This window comes from Myotis myotis, unplaced genomic scaffold (genome assembly GCF_014108235.1).
Source record: "Myotis myotis isolate mMyoMyo1 unplaced genomic scaffold, mMyoMyo1.p scaffold_m19_p_3, whole genome shotgun sequence".
Taxonomy (NCBI): Eukaryota; Metazoa; Chordata; class Mammalia; order Chiroptera; family Vespertilionidae; genus Myotis; species Myotis myotis.
The window spans coordinates 139793346-139813296 of NW_023416335.1; the positions used below are offsets into that span (position 1 = coordinate 139793346).

The 19951-nt window shown below is 37.7% G+C and overlaps 1 protein-coding gene across 3 annotated transcripts in view; it reads right to left on the reverse strand.

Moving 5' to 3' along the window:
• Window positions 1–19951, reverse strand: part of NAV3 (neuron navigator 3) — an 840800-nt gene that overhangs the window by 334801 nt on the left and 486048 nt on the right. For 2 of the 3 annotated variants that reach the window (XM_036299343.1, XM_036299341.1), the window contains exon 1: window positions 17722–18197. The exons of the other annotated variant lie outside the window; for it this stretch is intronic. In XM_036299343.1, coding sequence (XP_036155236.1) covers window positions 17722–17964 — 243 coding nt within the window. In that variant the 5' untranslated portion in view covers window positions 17965–18197. Of the gene's footprint in view, window positions 1–17721; window positions 18198–19951 lie in introns of those variants that run through there. 3 annotated transcript variants of the gene reach the window in all.

The window sequence follows — 19951 nt, forward strand, 5'->3', positions numbered from 1 at the left end:
CTTTACTCATGTAATTGCTGTCCTTAAAAAGATACTAAAAACAAATAAGCAAAAATAAATAAATAAATAAAACTCATCAACTTTGTGTCATAAAAAGATAACCAACTCCATGGCATTGTAAATATGAGTTAGAGGGTGGGGAGGCCATTTTCTTCTACATAACACAGATTTTTATTATTCCAAGTTTTAAGGCATGGTTTTATATCTGAATATTTAATTAAATTCTTTGTAAGAACATTCAAATCTGATTAATTCCTTTGAGGAAAAGATTACCCAAGGTAGACTTTTTCCCCAAAACCTTGTTTCTTTCTCATCCTTGAAGAAATGTCATATATAACTATAAATAATGGTTTAAAATTTAGACAAAGGGAACTGTTAGGAACCAAAATAATGTTTTTTTAAATTCATCATTACAAATATTGCTGAATATTTAAAAGTAACAGAAGTGATTACATTTCTATTTCAGTTGCTGAATTAATTTTTTATTAGGATTAGTGGTAGAATTAGGTTAGACCTTTAATCTTTTTGAAATGTTTTGTTTCAGCATGCCTATTCTCTGAAACCATCACCACTAAAAATAAAACAGAGAAATAAAACCCCCAAATTATTACATGATTTCAAAGAAAATAGAAACCAAATCCTTAAAGTATCTGACAATAGTTATTATTTATTGAAGGTCCACTATATTCCAGGCACTGTGAAAATATATCTAATAAAACTAAAAAGGTATGTATAAAAACTCTAGGAAGGTCATATTATAATCGCCATTCTAGAAACAACATGGAGCTCAGAGAAGTTAAGTAATACATTCAAGGTTACTCCTTCAGTAAATGGCAGAGCTGGAGGTTGTATATAAGTCTGTCTGGTTCCAACATTCGTACTTGAATTCCTCCCCAGATCTATCAGAAGCCTGTAGGTTTGCATTTCCCTCAATTGGTATCCCATTTTTCAGATTACCACAATGAGTAAATCTGTTTTTATAAAGTTAAACTTTATTCAATGTGAACTCAGAAAAAAATAGTTTTTTGAGTATTTGACAATGTTAAATGAAGTCTAAATAATTAGAATTTAATTATTCTTATTCTTTCTTTGTCCAAAGTAAGTTTGATAATTTAGACCCACTCAAAATCTGTAAAGATTATTTTTATAAAAAATCACTTCTTACTATCAATGTAAACCATATGAATTTTAAAGTGTATAATTCCATAATGTCTGGGGAAACAATTTTTTAAAAGCCATTTCTCAAAATTCAAATATTTAATGTTGTTTAGAAAAATGATGAGGATAATTAAGTATATTTTTCTCTTCTCAACATCTTAATGTTACGTAGCCCCCAACCCTGTAAACTAATTTAATATTTTTGTGAGTGTTTTACTTTTTATTATATCAGTTCAAAATTCTGTGATATTCTTTCCACCAGAAAATATTCCAAGAGAATTTTTTAAAATTCTTTTTGGAATGAAAAACTTTAATTGAACAATTGAGTTAAGCCAAATACAGTCTTAAATCAAATAAGTCTAGATTTCCAATATGTATCTTTACACTTGAACAAAGACAACAAATCTTGGATGAATTTTCTGTGTGAGAAAATAGCCCTCAGGACTCAGAGGAAGCCACCAGGCAGCACTCAGGATTTATATGACATGTGTCAGTATTTTTTCCTAATTTTCATCCTGTCATTATTACTTCATCAAGTGGTATTGACACTCAGCCTTAAACAGCTACATGTTTCAAGGACAAATAATAAGAATGAGCTAGTGAATTGAATAAGAGTGAATGTTTGAGCAATTATATAAGAATATGTCTGTCCTTATTCATTTCTATTTTTAAGTTGATCTATGTGTCTTCCACCCATTAAAACAATGACATTTATTATTTCAAAAGAGAATTCAGCCTATAACAAAAAACCCCCACTAATTGTTCTACTTGATTACAAATATATCTTGTCTGTAAGGACAAAATATTCTTGAAAGTCAGGATTCACTGAATGAGAAAGATTGCAAAGGCTTCCCTTTACCTATTAAAGGAAAAACCTTGAAAACCAGAATCCTATATAATAAAGAGGTGATATGCAAATTGACCATCACACCCTCACACAAGATGGCCACCCCCATGTGGTCAAAGATGGCTACCCCCATGTGGTCACAGGATGGCCAGGAAGGGAGGGCAGTTGAGGAGGACTAGGCCTGCAGGGGAGGGTAGTTGGGGGCGATGGGGCCTGCAGGGGAGGGCAGTTGGCGGTGACGGGGCCTGCAGGGGAGGACAGTTGGGGGCAACTATGCTAGCAGAGGAGGGCAGTTGGGGGCGATCAGGCCTGCAGGGGAGCAGTTAGGTGTCGATCAGGCTGGCAGGGGAGTGGTTAGATGTCGATCAGGCCAGCAGGGGAGTGGTTAGGGGGTGATCAGGCTGGCAGGCAGAAGCAGTTAGGGGCAATCAGGCAGGCAGGCAGGTGAGTGGTTCGGAGCCAGCAATCCCTAATTGTGAGAGGGATGTCTGACTGCCCCACAGGGATCAGGCCTAAACCGGTAGTTGGACTTCCCCTGGTGGGTCCCAGATTGGAGAGGGTGCAGGCTGGGCTAAGGGACACCCCCCCCCCCGCCCCCCCAGTGCACAAATTTCATGTACCGGGCCTCTAATTGTACTATAAAACGTGATGCAGAGGACACAGGAGATTATTTCAGAGAATCTAACTGTGATGGTGAGAATAAGCAAAAATTCAAATATCAGGAAAGAAACAAGAAGATTCAGAAGGGATGTGTCTACACTAAGACACCATTAGACTCCACAATGAAATCTGGTGCCTCCACACCCTGGGAGTAGGTCCAGGAATGACAGCTGGATAAGAAAAATTCTCAGACAGATTGAAGGTCAGGGTGAAAGCTAAAAGGCCTTGTGTCCCACTTCCCATCTGCTAGCTGGGAGGACCACAACACAGGGTGCCCCTTGCCAACAGTGAAGAGCCACAGTAGAGGGGAAATGAAAACAGGACATGGTTAGGCAGATAGTGTTGGCGATAGTACTCCTGATATACACAAATGGAAGTTTCTGTGTGTCCCAGTGCAAGTGTGAAAAATGTGGAGAGGACTAGTATGCCCAAGAGAGCTGGCATTCGGACAGGCAAATGCAGAACTCGGGCAATGTTATCCACAGTGAGTGTCCACACGGCACCCAGAGCCCAAGTCTCAGCAGAGAAGCACTGCACGCCCAGAGACCCAGGTGCACTGGGCTTTGCAGCACCAGCACACAACAGCTAGGATCCAGATGGTAGTAGCAAGCAAACCTGAGACCCTTTCTCACTCCACCCCATATTACCTTGAGGACACAAAACTTCTCCAAACAAACTTATTACTCATTTGGAGACACCATTCTACAAATGAGGAAAGAAGAAACAAACTTCATGCTGAAAGGAAAACAGCACTGACAAAAAGTTTGATCTTCAAATGACTAACTATTCACTCTAATGAGTATTTCTTAAACCATAAAAAAAAAATCAAATTTAGGTTTCTCCCATCCTCACCAATCTTCTTTCTACCACTATCAGCAGCAAAAGAGGTTTGGGAGCAAAAAGAACTATGTTATAGAAATACTGAGTTATATTTTCATATCTGAGAAGTAGGGTGTCTTAAAGCCCTTTAAGTAAAGCATAAATTATAATGCACTTGGCTGAGTTTACTACACTACAATGGACTTGGGAATACTTAGAGGAAGATCCAGATCATATATCACCCTACACTAGAAAAACTCTGTTAACATCCATAAACCTACCTTGGCAATAGATCACGGACGTTGTTACCGAATAGAATGATTTCACCAGTTGTGTTCTAATTGACAAGCAAATCAAAGAATGCCAAAACACTTTCAGATATTGGACCATGACTCAAACCTATTGCATCTCATACTGATTCTCTAGCCTAAAACTATGGCAGCTTTCTATGAGACTAGGAGTCTTGGAGTTGATGTCAAAGTCATATTCATTTTCCTAAGTAACAGTCATCAACAAATGGGGCACTCACGTCATAACTATTATATTTATACTTAAGATGATATGGTTTTAAGATGGTCCATTTCAATTTGCTTAGTCTTCATTTTACTAATGTACATAAAAGATATACATGTATTAGAAGATCCTCCTCTGCCCCTCCTACTGTTAATATTCTACATTTGATGAGACAGATTCTGAGACATATAAGACCACCACTGGACTGGGAAAGGTTTGCTAAAGACAGACGAGTATACGCCAGGCATGTGCCAATTAATGATGTTTCAGTCAATGAGGAACTACATACATACATAGCAGTTGTCCCACGAGATTTTAATGGGCTGGAAAATTCCCATCACCTAGTGATGTCACAGCCATCAAAACATTACAGTGTAACACATGACTCAGGTGTTTGTGATGACACTAACTGCGCTGACAGTTATATAAAAGTATAGCACACACAATCATGGCAGTAGGCTCTTCCACCGAGGTTTCTGTATGCACACTGATTTTTGCACAACAAAATCACCTAGCAACACATCTCAGAATGTACCCCTGTCATTACCTGGTAAGTGTTACATGACTGTAGGTTAAGCACGGCCAAAATATGAATATGCTTTGACCTTGAATCACTTCAATAATAGAAATGGGCCAAAAGGGCAGAGCCAACATCTATATGCAAGCAATCAGGAACAGAGTCTAGGACAGCTCTTTTTAAACAGAAGCATCAGGTAAATCGTGAGGCAAAGGAATAAAAGTACAAAACTCATTATTAATTTTTTAACTCAACAAATATGTTTAAATTCCTACTGTATCCAAGACATTGTGTTACAGATCTCAGGGGAGAGAAACATGAATCAAGTAGGCCTCTCCTTAAAGGAAGAATTTAAATGAGAAAATTCCTTTCACTCAGATTAGGAAGAGCCTTGAATGATGGCCAGTCGTACAGCCATGGTACAGAAGACTAATTTACCAAGTGTCTAGGAAGGACTAGTATCACTTTTATAGACACAAAAATCAAAGAAAACACTACTATAATACATTCACCCCTGAGAGAGTCAAAACCTATGATCTATAAACCTCAGCTAACTGGCAAGCATAGTACAATCTCTCTTTTGGAATATATATTAAACAGAATGGAATCATGCTGAGGTGACTGATGTTTTTGGCCTTTATGAAAGAGATTTCTCTGTATGTACCTGGGTTCTTCCCTCTAAAATAAAGAGCAGCAATGAGATTTAAATCATCTAGTGTTCCAGAACATATGGGGAATGAATGCAGCACACATTTTGTTCAGTAGACAATAAGGTAGGTGCCTCTTTATCCTTTATGCCACTGCCAGGATAAATTGCTCCAAGTGTTTAGTAAATTATGTGCCCTATTAAAAATGGTATGAGCTCATTATTCATTATTTGTAGTGGAGGGCAAGTTCCTGTGTGTCTCCAACGTGACTATTTCCAGCAGAGAAGAGGTTTTGATTTATTTGGACTAACACACTCGAAGTACAATGGAAGAAGGATAAGAATGTCTCATCGATTTCCCCCATTATGCATTCTTGGGCAAACCTCAGGAATTACTCCACAGTATGGATCATATACAGCGGCCTAGCTTTGCAGCTAGTAGCAAAACTCATTGGCTCAAACCGAGCAGTCTTGTTATTTTAACATGGCTGTTTCTATTTATAAAGTTACACAATCCAGTTAGTTCCCTCTTCCTCCCTGTCTGAAACACAGTTTACAAAAAGAAACCACAGCCATTACATAATTGCATTGCCAGGAAATCCAAGTGTTGTTTTCTGGTGGAGAGTAAAAGACGGACACCTTGACTTCTGTCTTACTCATCCTAAATCACAGCTGCTCTTTGGGGGCACTTTCTCCTCGCGCAGGAATGTGCTCTGAAGTTTTACTACGTTCACAAGAAAGCTGTTTCTGCTCTTCTGACTATTCATGTTCTGGGGTGACAGATGTCCTACACATGAAAGCCTGCGGCACAAGAGGAAGCACCTACTGCCAAGTCCTTGGAGAACAGCAGCACATCAGAAGGGGATCCAGGTGCGAAGACATTTGAAGACCAGTTTACACAACTGCACTTGAAAGGAAGACAGCAGAAGACAAGGCAGGCACTGGACTCACTCTCCTTTCAACTTAATGGCAGCTGCACCGGCTACATTTGTCCATGTAGGTCAACATCGTCCTAGGGGAGAATTTACAGGAACCTTCCTCTGGAAGGTGAAACAAGATTCAAATCCAACAGAATGGACACAGGGATAAGATGCCAAAGATTTTCTTACAACTCATTATAACAGCAACTGTAATTCAATTGGAATTATGGTTTAACCAAGGCACAGAAGAGAAAGGGACAGATCAGTGCTTGTGATACCCATACTTTGTGTAGCACATTTTCTCAAATTTCATGGGGAATGAATTGTAGATAAAGTCAGCACCTGGGCCACTCTGCCTACAAGGACTTCTTGCTGAATCCTTTTATTATTACCTCTCAGTTGGACTTTTATCTCTCTACCCTTTTTAATTATCTCTGCTTGATTCACAGAGACCATAGGTAAGGGCTAAACAAAATGCGTTCAGTGCCTGAGGGAATTTTCTGCCTGGGATAACTAGACAAAATGGGAGGCAGTTCCTCCTCTGAACTTATGATGTTTTGTGATCTTGAAGGCAACTTTCCTCACCCAATAAAAACAGAGCAGGAAAACAGGCGACCTTAAGAAACATATTTCCGAAACCTAAGATTCTCACACACACAGCCGCCTCTGATAATTCTGAGTGCAGACAGATGCTCTCTTCCTCTTCATGCTTCCCAAAAAGTCTGTCAATGCCTATTGTTCGAGTGTGCACTTTCTCCCAGACCACATCCTGCCTGTCTCCTGAGGAGAAGCTGGCTGCTGAGCGAAACAAAAGTCCTGTTCCTGTGCACAGTCTCTGAAGGTGTAGAAAAGACAAACTAAGGCCAGTATTTCAAGACATCACTACACTCAACTCGAAGCCCACAGAACTTCTGTTGGAAATTACCTCATGAACTCAGGGAACTAAGTTATGTTTGATTTATTGACAACTCTAAGTTTTTCTCACAGAAGGAAACAGGAAGGCATCCATTATTGCCAAAACTTGTTAAAATGGTATGGATAAGGAAGGAACAAATGGAAATATTTCAAACTCATAAAAAATAATTATTCTTTGATTAGCTAAAAGCTTCACAGAAAAGTCCTTATGATTTTGATTAAATTTAGTTTTAGAGGTGCCTCGTTAGCGCAGTAGGTAGCGCGTCAGTCTCATAAATTTAGTTTTAAATCCTAGCTCTCCCTCTCCCTCTTCCATATATATATATATATATATTCCTCAGAGACCTACCCTTTCCCCTAGATCAGTGGTCGGCAAACTGCGGCTCGCTAGCCACATGTGGCTCTTTGGCCCCTTGAGTGTGGCTCTTCCACAAAATACCAGCTCTTCCACAAAATACCGACTTCTGCGCGTGGGCCATGAAGTTTCAATCGCACTGTATGTGCGCACCCACACGTGGTATTTTGTGGAAGAGCCACGCTCAAGGGGCCAAAGAGCCACATGTGGCTCGCGAGCCGCGGTTTGCCGACCACGGCCCTAGATCAACAGGCCGACTGAAGATAACATCTGGACCTAAATTATATTTCAGCTCCTGAGCCCTAAGGTGGAATGACCCTAGTAATTTTCCCATGAGACCAGACAGAGGAACAGCGGAAAAGACCTCAGAGCTGTCCTCAAGACCTAACGACATGACCCATGACCCTTACTCACCTCCGACCAATCAGCTCCCAGCAAGACCACAGACCCCTACCTCAGGGTATCTTGTGATTTCCCCTATATAATCTGTAACCTACACGCCATAGAGGAATTGGAGCTTTTGAGCTTTATCTTCTCATTCTCCTGGATGGCGCCATTCATCAATAAAATAACCAGTGTTTCCCCACTGCAATTCTCCGTGTCCAGTGTTTATCTCTGCTGGTGCTGAGTGGATGAACTCTGTCTGTTTTGTAACAGAAACTACTTCTAACTGGAATAATTGCTGTTAAAGAAAGGACGTGTTCTGTCAAATCTGAGTAGAGAACTGATAGCTTCTGACAATAAATATATTTGTAACTACTACAAAATTAGAATGAATAACGACGATTATTAAAAAACAGAATAAAATTAAAGAGAGAAACAAGAAATTTGATTCAGAGTTAGGGTAACCAACCCTACCAATGCTCTGGACTGAAAGAAGCCAACAATAATCTTGCAGTGCTAAAATCAGGACAGCCCTGTGATTTCCTATGTGGATTTAATTAAAATTTTTATTTTAATGGTTTCATATAGAAGGTAGAGGTATGGGGAGAAAACAGTAACTAAAATATGGAATAAAAATGTTACTGAGGAAATTATCCTATTTACACAGTATCCTATATAATAAAAGCATAGTATGCAATTTGTCCTCTCAACCAGGAGTTCGATCAGGGGGTGGGGCCAGATGGGTAGGGGAGGGAGTACCCAGCCAGCAGCCAGCCACTAGGGACCCTAAGCAGCTGCCGCTAGTGTCTCTATAAATGCCTCCAGGAAATATTTCTTGCACACCAAGAAACAGAGATATGAATCTCCTGAGCAAATATTAGTGCCTGCTTTGGCCACTGATTAACATATCACTAGCTTAAACCTCTATGTATCAGCAGCTCACAGGCTCAGATCCAAATGTGCAGTCACTTCTAACACCTATACATACCATCACAGCACAAATTTTACACACCAGCCTGACCACTAGCCTTATCCTTTTCCTTTGTTTTCTTCTTGTAATCCCATTTTATTTGCATATGTTTTTAAATCTTATGTGTTGTATATGTTTTCTAATTCTACTAAATCCTTTTTTCAAACAAGGCAGGATCTAAATCAGTGGTTCAGGCAGATTTCCCCCAGGGGGCAGGCAACATCCGGAGACATTTTTGATTGTCTCAACTGGAGGGAGTAAACCTAAATAAAAGAAACACACACCCCAAATGTATAATAAAAGTTATGATTATTAAAAATCTAGATTTTCATTGTTTCTGCTATGTCTAGGTATTAAGTAGGAATTTAATGTTGCCACAAAAGAATAAATTTCTAAAAAGAGGCTCAGCTTTTGCAAGTATATTTCCCATGTTGCCTAACATGTTAAAATAAGCTAGTTTACATGCATAAATATATACATACTTTGCTTTATACATGGTAAGTATGCAATAAATAGTTGATGATGGACTAATTGACTGGAAGGATGATTTATAAAGATAAGGCACCTAGGATCCATGATGTAGACCCAGTAATGGCAACTGGAAGAATTTACTTTGTGAAATAGCAGCCTTGTTTTAGAATACAATAGGTCTCTCCTGAATCAGAGGAAAAGAGAAGAGTGAACATATTGTTGGACCTGTGTTCAGTGGAAGAAGGCAACACACAAGTGTGGATATCAAAAGGGCAGCCAAAGGAAGGAAGAAACAGCTATAAAAAGCAGATGGTTCCAAGACAAAGGAAATGTGAAACAGGATTCAGAAAAAATATATGGGTCAAAATAATAACATAAAAGGTTCTGGCAAAATATATTATTCTGTAGAAATTCAATAAATTGTCCAAAAACAAGAAGACACTGAAAGGTTATATTAAACATAAAAGCATTCAGAGGCAATAAAGATAAATACTATATATATATGATGGACTAATTGACTGGAAGGATTTATATATATAAATCAAACTTATATATATATATATATATATATATATATATATATAAACAAAATATATATATATATTTTTTACAGTCCAAAAAATGAGCAACTTAAGTAGACCCAAGCTAAAGCTAAACAGTAAATACTGTCAAAGAGAAGTAGAAACCTGAGAGGAGAGAATTCCAGATGCAGGACTCAATCTAAAGACCAATTAATTAAGTCACTCAGAAATTTGCCTTGCATTGGAAAAGAGATCGCTCTATGCATTTTTCTTCATATCTGGTTACCATGGTCTGAAAGGATTGTGATATGAGTTGCTTCTGTCCGTATTGCTGGTGTGTTTGTCATGACCCATCCATGCATTCCCAGAAGTTTTCTTTGGAACCAACTTGCAGAGAGCTGATAGAAGCTACATGGTATCTCCAGGCCCAGAGAGCAGGTAACTCGCTCACGCAACTATGCTGCCACCCATGTGACAACATCTAGAAGCCAGCAATGCCTCCTTCGGCTGTGACGCCTGACTTTACCCTGACCCTTTAAACTTCACTTCTAGAATTCAGATCTTATGCTGCCTTGGCCTTTCTGGTTCCAAGCTTCATGGAAAATGTCCAGGTCCAGCAAGAGAAGAATCTAAAAATTGAGCAGTCAAGCAAGTAGAAACAAGGGCACAGGACAAAGGAGAGAGTTGCTTCAGGCTATGAGTTTGGATCATAAAATTTTTAAATGATACTTTTGTGTAGATGGGCCTGGTCTATTTTTTTAAGCTGGTTTAACTGCAAGATGTTTTCTTTTAGTAACTTGAGTGTAAATATGGCCCTCCAATTACTCAATGTTTTGCTTTTAAAGACATATCCATAGAATTCAACACAACTTCTTGACAACCTGGAAAACACTTCTGGACACCTTAGAATATTTTTAACATGGTCAAATTTTGCTTCATCTTCCATATCTGACTAATTGGCTAACACAATGCTCGCTAATAGTTCACCAAACCATTTCCCTCACCTTCTGAGCACATAGGTAGACTATGTACCCTTGTCCATCTTGCAATGAGGCATCATGATAGGACTGAGTTCTGACCAATAGAACTGAATAAACATAATATATGAAATTTCTAAGCCTCTTAGATGATAGAACCACAAGCTGGAAGGAATCTAGTTTCCTGAGTTACAATACAACCGTATCATCAAAATTTTTTCTATAAAGGGCCAGAGAGTAAATACTTTATTCTTTGCAGGCCATATAGTCTCTATTGTAACTACTCAACACTGCTGCCCTAGCACAAAAGCAGCCATAGACAACACACAAGTCAATATCAAGGCTGTGTTCTAATAAAACTTGATAAAATTGGGCACCAACTCAGACTTGACCTATGGGCCATCATTTGTCAACCCCTGACTATATGAAACAGCTAAAAGATGCAAAACAAACTCCTAGTGTATTAAGCCATTAATCTTGAGTTTGTCTGGTATAGAAGTTAGTATTACCTTTCCCACATCAAAATAAATAAAAAAGAGACGGCCTGTTGTTTTTGCTAGTTTGGCTTAGATTCTTTTCTTTTATGGAGACTGCATCATGTTATTTTATTGGGAATCTGGTAAAATTTTGCCACTGCCCTGTCATTTGGTGATTTTATCTCCAGGCAGAATTGCGACACTTGTTAACAAATCATTCCATTTTCTGGAAACAACCGGGAAATCCTGCCATGTATCCAATTAATGAACTCTCCCACAGATACTGAATTTCTCTATGGGCCCCAGTGACTGGGAATCCAAAGGAAAGCATTTCTTACAGCAAGAATTGAGCAACTATGGGAACTGGGGGAGAGGAAGAGTTCAAAGAAATTTGTCAAAGGTTAATTCAGTACTCCTGGCAGGGATCTGTGGTTTTCTTTGTTTTCCCATTATGTGACTCAGTATCCACAAAGAGAGACAAGAATAACATTGATTTTGACTGTGGTTAATAAATTACTGTGAGAGAGAGCCAGAGAGGGAGATGAAGAGTAAGGACATAGCAGTCAAATAGACCTAGGCTGAAATTCCTGCTCCACCCTAGCACCCATGGAGCTCAATTTCTACATATGTTTAATTAGAATAATAATAAATTGGGTATAGCATTTATCATGTGGTAGGTACTCAAGAATTTTTAGTAATTACCATTAGTTTTAATGACTACTTGCTGCCAAGTTCACATATTATCATTTCCAAGTAAACTGTACATTTTTGTTTTGAAGAAAAATGTCTTTATCTATCAATACTTAGATTTTTGTGGATTGTTGATATTTAATAAGTGAATGTGAACATCTACAGTTTCTTTTACTAGACTTGTCCCTCTTCCATTGCTTGAGCTTGGTATTTTAGCCAAAATTTTGCTCCATTATACCTCTTTTTCTGTATTTTTGAACTTTTCTCCCATTACTGAATCTTTCCATATTTCATTCCATCATCATCTTTCTAAAATATAGACTTAATCAGGTCACTTTGACATCCTCCCTTTATCTCTATAGAGTAAGTCCGAACTCCTTACTGGACATTTAATTCCCATCTTCCCACTGCCTCAATTCAACTTCATCTATATCATTCATTTACATCCTACATCCTAGGATTGGTAAATAATCTGTAGTTTTCTAAACACATCACACTATTAAATATATTGGTAAATGTTATTCTATCTAAGATGTTCATTTTTTCCAAATTTATTTGACTACATCAAATTCATTCTTCTGAACATGGTTGAAATGTTAATTACCTCATATATAGAGACGTAATTATAGATTCCTCTGCTCTACTTCCAATTCTTAACGTTATTAATTTTTGTATTAAACTATTAGCTAGTTTTATAATATTGCAGTAGGTAACAAATGTTGACTATTAACTATATACTAGGCCATTTGTTGGCATATAGTTTACAGTTTATATGCAATATCTCATTTACTCTTCACAAGAATTTTATGGGGTAATTTATATTACTGTTCTCATTTTATAGATGAATAAACAGATACTTAAGTACTAATTGACTTGCCAACGTCACTTTGCTAGTAAGTATTGGCGCACCCAAGAAGAGAATTGTGGTCAGCAGATCTCAAATGCTGCAAACAGTATGAAAGCAAAGGTAAAATGTTAACCAAGAAGAGATGTCTTTTCAGAATCCATTGGTAACCTCTAGGAAAACAGAATAGAAGTCATAGATCAAGAAAAGCAAGGGGGAAAAAAGAAAAATAAGGCAAATGCAAAACTTGGAATAATGACAATGAATACAAACTACACTTTTAAGAAATGCATCTGGAAAGTTGGAAAGATGGAGTGATCATCTGAAGCAGATGACAAATATTATTAATTGTTATTATTATTAAATAATAGACCTGAGCATTTTTGGAAGTTTATTTTAAATCAGTATTTCTCAACTGGGTTAGATTTTTTTCTTCCACCCAGATATATTTCACGATGTCTGGGGACATTTTTGGTTGTCACAACTGAAGGATGCTAGTGGCATGTAGCAGCAATGGCAAGGATGCTGCTAAATATTTAATAATAATAATAATAACAATAATAATAAAACTGTCCCCACAATACAGAATTATCAAGTCCAAAATGTCACTTGTGCCAAGGTTTAAAAAATCCTGTTCCAAAGGATCCATTGGTGAGGAAGAGGCTAAAAAAGTAAGATAAATGTGATAATTGATAGGACAAATGGGAAGAGAAAGGGAGTAGATAATGAAAAATGTTACCCTTAGAAAATCTTTATAAAAAACTATTACCCTAATTTTATTTTATTTTTTACAGCTACAAAAGTTGAAGTTCAGAGAGCTTAAAAATTACTTATTTTCAGGATCTAGCAGAAGTTTAATTCAAATCTCTGAGCTCCTAACTTGATGTGTTTTTTTAAACTGCGGCAGCTAATATTTTAAATTCAAGGTTGACTGAGGGTAATTGTTAGAGAAGTGATAGCATAAATTCCAGCCATGGTGCAATTATTCTGCTTAAACATTCAGGAGGTACCAATTGATTTCATGTTCCCATAAACAATATATTTAATGCCTTCCTTGTTATTACAGGAAAAAAAGATTTCCATATATTGGGAAGGAAGAAACTATGAAGAATGTGTTTGGCAAATTGTCATCAAATATTTGACACTCAATATTCTCACTTGAAGAACAATAAAAAAATATATGAGATTTTCAGTAACATTTAATATATATATTTTATTGATTTTTTACAGAGAGGAAGGGAGAGGGATAGAGAGTTAGAAACATCGATGAGAGAGAAACATTGATCAGCTGCCTCCTGCACACCTCCTACTGGGGATGTGCCTGCAACCAAGGTACATGCCCTTGACCGGAATCGAACCTGGGACCTCTTGGTCCACAGGCCGATGCTCTATCCATTGAGCCAAACCAGTTAGGGCAATTTTCAGTAACATTTAATCACATATAATTTACAGCATAATTTTTGGTAATTTAACAGTTTAAAGCATGAGATATAATTCTTTAAACACTTTGTAAAGCACAAACTAAAATAATAGATACTAGCATTAGAATGCCACATTCCTACAAATTGTAACTCAAGGGAAATACATGAATGACACTGAAAAGCTTAGCCTTCTGCCAGTTGAGACAATGTAAATTTCAAGAATCAGTCTTCACACCATTGCTACCACAAAGGCAAACACAATTACGATGACCATGAACAGCTAAGCCATGAAACCTGGACCATAAGCTATAACTGAAAAAAGAAATAATCATGTTTCTTTAAATGCAAATAACTAAATGTGCAAGCACAGCAGAAACAGGAAGAGCAGGCGAATCATCTAGAGACCTGAGGGCTGACCTATGCAGCAGTTGGCCTGGCCAGCACTGGAAGTGCTACCATGAGAGCAAGCCAATAGGACTGTCAACAGTCTTCAGCAATTAGGCATCTTCTCCAAGAAGGAAACAGCTGGAGGCCAGAGCCAGTCATCTGCTCTACTGACTTCTGCTTCTATATTTCTGTCCTGAGGTTTCTCTTATTTATTTCTATTATTCAAACAATTCAATAGAGACCATGTGTCAACTTAATTGTCTTCTCCTGAGAAGTCTAGGCACTTGAGTATACCAATGATTTATTTGTAATTCACTACCAATGTTAACTCAATACTTAAAACAAAACTTACTGGAAAATATAGAAATCAAGTCATTCAATAGCCCTTCTTCTCTTCCCCTGACACCAGCCGGAGTCTTCCTTGTTGCAGTATTACTGGTTGAGTAAAACATGAAGAGTAATGTTTTTTTCTTTGAGGAGGATGCTGAATGTTTTGGATAGAGGTGGTGGAGAGCCAAAGGAGAAGAGGAGACCAGTTTGGAATTATTGCAATAATTGACAGAAAACTTACCAAGGGCCAAAGCAAGAGGATGTGCATAAGGGGACAAATCCAACATATAAAATAAAACAAAATCTCTAATGTCTAGAAACTATGGATATGAGATAGTGATATATATCACCAGATATTGAACTAGGAATTCAAAATTAGATGACTGGAATGATGGCATTTACAATAATCACAAACAAGGACAGGAGAAGGGCTTGCTGGGTTGAAGATACATTTCTGATACATGCTTGTCTGACACATATATAGGTTCGTTCTTTTTAACCAGACTGGGAGGCTGTTTGGTGCAAGGACTAGCAGAGAAGTCCACATAAATGTTTTTTAATGACCATCATCTATTGTGGGTACTATCCATGGTTTCTTTTTTCTTAGAAATAGAACCCATCATTTTTAGCTGGGCACATAGCTTCCTAGCATAAAAACTAAAATTTCCAGTTTCTATTGCCCAGCTAGATAAAGCCTTGGAACTATAAGCAAGCCAAGGGGGTATGGAAGAAGCCTTAATGAAATAGGATATGTCTTTTTAATTGAATGGAACTCAACTATGCACTCAAGACTGAGATAGTTGCCACAACTGATGGTGGTGGACAAAACAGGGCGAGCCTGTTTCCCTGACAACTTCATGCAGTCACCCTACCAGCCACAGACTGCTTACTCTCATTATCCTTTACATGAAAAAAAAATTCCTATTTGTGTATGCTATTGTTAGATTGAATTTTCTACTATTTGCAGACAAATCTAAGTATCTCTACTACGGCTACCTTGATCATTTTGTTATTTTCTTCAGTTCTAGTTTTTCAAAAGTTTATAAATATCTGTAAACATACTTTTTTCACATTTAGAAATATTTTGAAGTGCTGACCAGGCATGCTTTGCATTTGTTTGAAAAACTCTTTAATGTGATAAGTGGCATTACTTACCACAGAGTCCTATTGGAATATCAGATGTTTGATTGATATGTTTGCTAACCAGAGAGGAACCAAAATTCTACTGCAAATAGTACTTATAGTGGTCAAGTCTTAGGCCAAGGCCATTTATCAAAGTGAAAGTTTGACTGAACCTGCAGAGATAATAGCATGGTCAGCAGAGAAAAAAGGTCTATCTATTCTTTCCATCTAATCCAGACAAGTCATTGTGGGTACACAGAACAGAGTTGTATGGTATTCACATTTACTAGTAATTATTTGCATACAGTTAAATCTTTGTAGTCTTCTAATGATAATTTATACTCCCCTACTTTTACCCTGAATTACTTTCATTGGACTGAGAACTATAAACCTATAATTAATTACTTTCTAACTGACTTTACTTGCAGTGAAAATACTTTCTTAAAACATCAAAGAAACAACATAATTTTAGAGCTAGAAGTACTTTTAAAATCATTCATTACAAACCCTATGTTTTATAAATTAAATGATCCAATGAGACTAAAGAATTTAACTAAGTCTTTCTCAGAACAATTTTAGTTCATTCGTTCATTCATTTGTTCATGTGTTAATCCAGTAAATTACTACTTAATTTTCATGCATAAAGCATTGGAGAGAAGGAGCTGGAGCACAGAAAATGGCCCTGATATGTCTATTTTTAAGTTAGTGGGGGGAGAAATTATCCAGGTAATAAAATGCAAAATAGGTTAATGTGCTGTATTACTACAGACAATGAATCACAAGAAAGGAAAGGCAGAAAGAGTGACTAGCAAAGACTTCATGAAGAAAGTTGCATTTGGGGCTGCACCTTAGAGGACTTGAACAGGTGAAAATAAAATGGGACATTTCAGACAAAAGGGGTGGTTTTCTTATAATATGTAGAGTTGATTTCTATATGAACTGTTTTTCTTGAGTTATTTTTAAATTACATTTCGGTGGGAGAGTAAAATCAAACAATTCTCTAAGAAGCCAGATGTAAGAATGGAAAGCTTGACGTCGTAGTTAAAGCTACATGAAAAAGTGATGTTTACCAAGTACAAATGAATCCCCCTGAAGTTCATCAGCTGAAGGACCAAGCTACCTCACAGCAGCTGGAGAAAATGACTACAGCATGCTTAAAAACCAAGAGTATGAGCAGCTGCTCACAAAATGTATAAATTAAATGACTGAAAAAGATGTCAGTAATAAGTAAAACAGTAGGGTTTCAATTTACAAGTAAAAATCCAGACAAATGTACAGTATCAAGAAAAATAATATTTCATTTTCCTACATATTGCAATGAATTAAGTAGTCTAGGATACACAGATTCAAACGGCAAGTGTTTAAGATGCAAATGACATTTAGAGAAAAGTGATGGTTTCTCTATGAACTTTTACAAATAAATCTCTTTAATATTACATTATGTATGAAAAATAGGTCCCCTTTTTTTCTCATATTTGTGATTGGTTACTGTTATCAGTAATAGAGCAATATTTAGAACTAGGCATTCATCCATGAACATACTAGGTGATAAAAACATATGCATATTCAGAGAATTTTGTACACAACTTTTACAAGTATAAACTATAAGTACAAGTTTACGTAAGCTAAATACTGAGCTTTTCAGCTATACAAACTATTCACTTTCTTAGACCAGTGTTCCTCTACTAGACACCATTTCACAACATGCTTTATATTCCACCTAAAAGGAAATTTGCATTTTAGCTGCATAAGTCTGCAGGTAACCTTCAGCCACTGACCTTGCTGTCTTCTGTCTCCTTAGCTCTCCCCTGGAGGGGATTCTTCTCTCCACACTCACAGGTTGATTTTAATGTGAGCTGACAAGAAAGCATTGCGCTCTCTGTTTCAGTAAGTTCCAAAGGTCCTGAAGAATAGTGCTGTGACCCAGTGGTGCCAAGACTTGGTATCGGAAGAGCAGTATGAACAGGCTTTGATCCAACAGCTGGCTGTCTCAGTTTTGAGGCTACCCCAAGTACAGGCATGGCTTCTATAAAAGCATCTTCTTGCTGCCAAAGAAAATGCTTCTAACCTCAGTCTGGTAGACTCCAACTTTAGTATTTCCAGAACAAATACTTTAAACAAAACTAGCAGTCATTATGATTTTAAAAAAAGAAAGAAAAACTAATAGTATAACTTTTAGGACAAGGCAACAAAACTTCCCTTCATCTTTAGCTAAGTATCTTTCTTTCTTGCTGACTCAAATTCTCATATTCATATTCTCTCTCTCTCTCTCTCTCTCTCTCTCTCTCTCTCTCTCTCTCTCTCTCTCTCTCTCTCTCTCTCTCCCCAGTGAGTCAGTATCTATGTAATATTAAATACTCCATTGGGGAGTAAACTTTTCTTAAAAGTAACTGCTATAAACCTCCTTCTTTAGGATTAAAGAGCTCCTAGCTTTACTTTTCTTCTCCCTACAGCAGTCTGAGTCTGAGCATTGAAACTGAAAAAAGAGGAAAAAGAACAAAAGGAAAAGTCCTCAGTCCAATTGTCAAAGCAGCCAAAAAACCACAATAGTGGAAGGACAGGCGTTCTTCCTGACTTCAGAAATAACCAGCCTACATTCTCTTTTAAAATAAAATCGTATTTCCCCTAGCTTAAAAAAAAAAAAGACACGATTAATGGCCAAAACAAACAGCTGTTGGAAGAACTTTTAGCCCGGAAACAATCTCAGCAATGAAGCTGTTTGTCTGATTTCCAGCTATTTTTCACTACTGACAGCCATGAAGCACGGTGTTCATTCTGTTTTATCCCATGAAATCAGGTTAAACTCATGCAATAGTGTAACTTGCTAAAGCTGCTAAATCATTCAGCAGACCATGCCTGCCTAGGTTATGAAAATACAGAGTAATCATTGTGTCTAACTTTAGTAATGATAACAACAATACAGGGTGTCCCCCCAAAAAATGTATGCACACTTCAACAGCTGATAGCTCAATTTTGAAAATGAAATGTATTTTAGTAAACACTGCCTTTATAATTATTCAAAGAGTGTGTTTACATTTTGGGGGGGTCATCCTATATTTATAGCTAATACATAAATGAATGTACTACAGAGCAGTTACTGGACAAGCACTTTGTGCATTATCACATTTAATCAATGGGTGACTTAAGAATAGGCACAATTGCCGAAACCGGTTTGGCTCAGTGGATAGAGCGTCGGCCTGCGGACTGAAAGGTCCCAGGTTCGATTCTGGTCAAGGGCATGTACCTGGATTGCAGGCATATCCCCAGTGGGAGATGTGCAGGAGGCAGCTGATCGATGTTTCTCTCTCATCGATGTTTCTAACTCTCTATCTCTCTCTCTTCCTCTCTGTAAAAAATCAATAAAATAATAAAAAAAAAGAATAGGCACAATTATTTTCTCCACTTTATAGAAAGGGTAACTCTGATTCATTGAACAATTTGACCAAAATCATGCAGTTAGAAAGTGGAAGAGCCTATATAATCTATAGAATAACTTTAAAAACCATCTTAGAAATAATTTATAACATTATTACTCAAGCTTATTAAATACAACTTAAAAATCTAAACTTCTAGAGTGTCCAAATGTATACTCAATGAATATGAAAATGCAACTTCTATCCATAAAATTATCCTATATAAGAAAGAAGTAATATGCAAATTGACCATCATGCCCTCACAAGATGGCTGCCTACAACCAGGCCAGCAGGGGGGTTAGTGACGGATAACCGAACGACTGAAGAGCAGGCTGCATGGTGCAACCAGGCCGGCAGGGGGATTAGTGAGGAACAACCAAACGACTGAATAGCAGGCTGCATGGGGCGACCAGGCTGGCAGGGGCTCTGTGAGGGGCAACCAGGCAGGCAGGGGGGGCAGTTGGGGGCAACCAGGCGAGCAGGGGGGGGCATTTGGGGGCAACCAGGCGAGCAGGGGGGGCAGTTGGGGGTGATAAGGCTGTCAGGGGGGCAGTGAGGGGCGACTAGGCTTGTGGGGGGGCAGTTAGGGGCAACC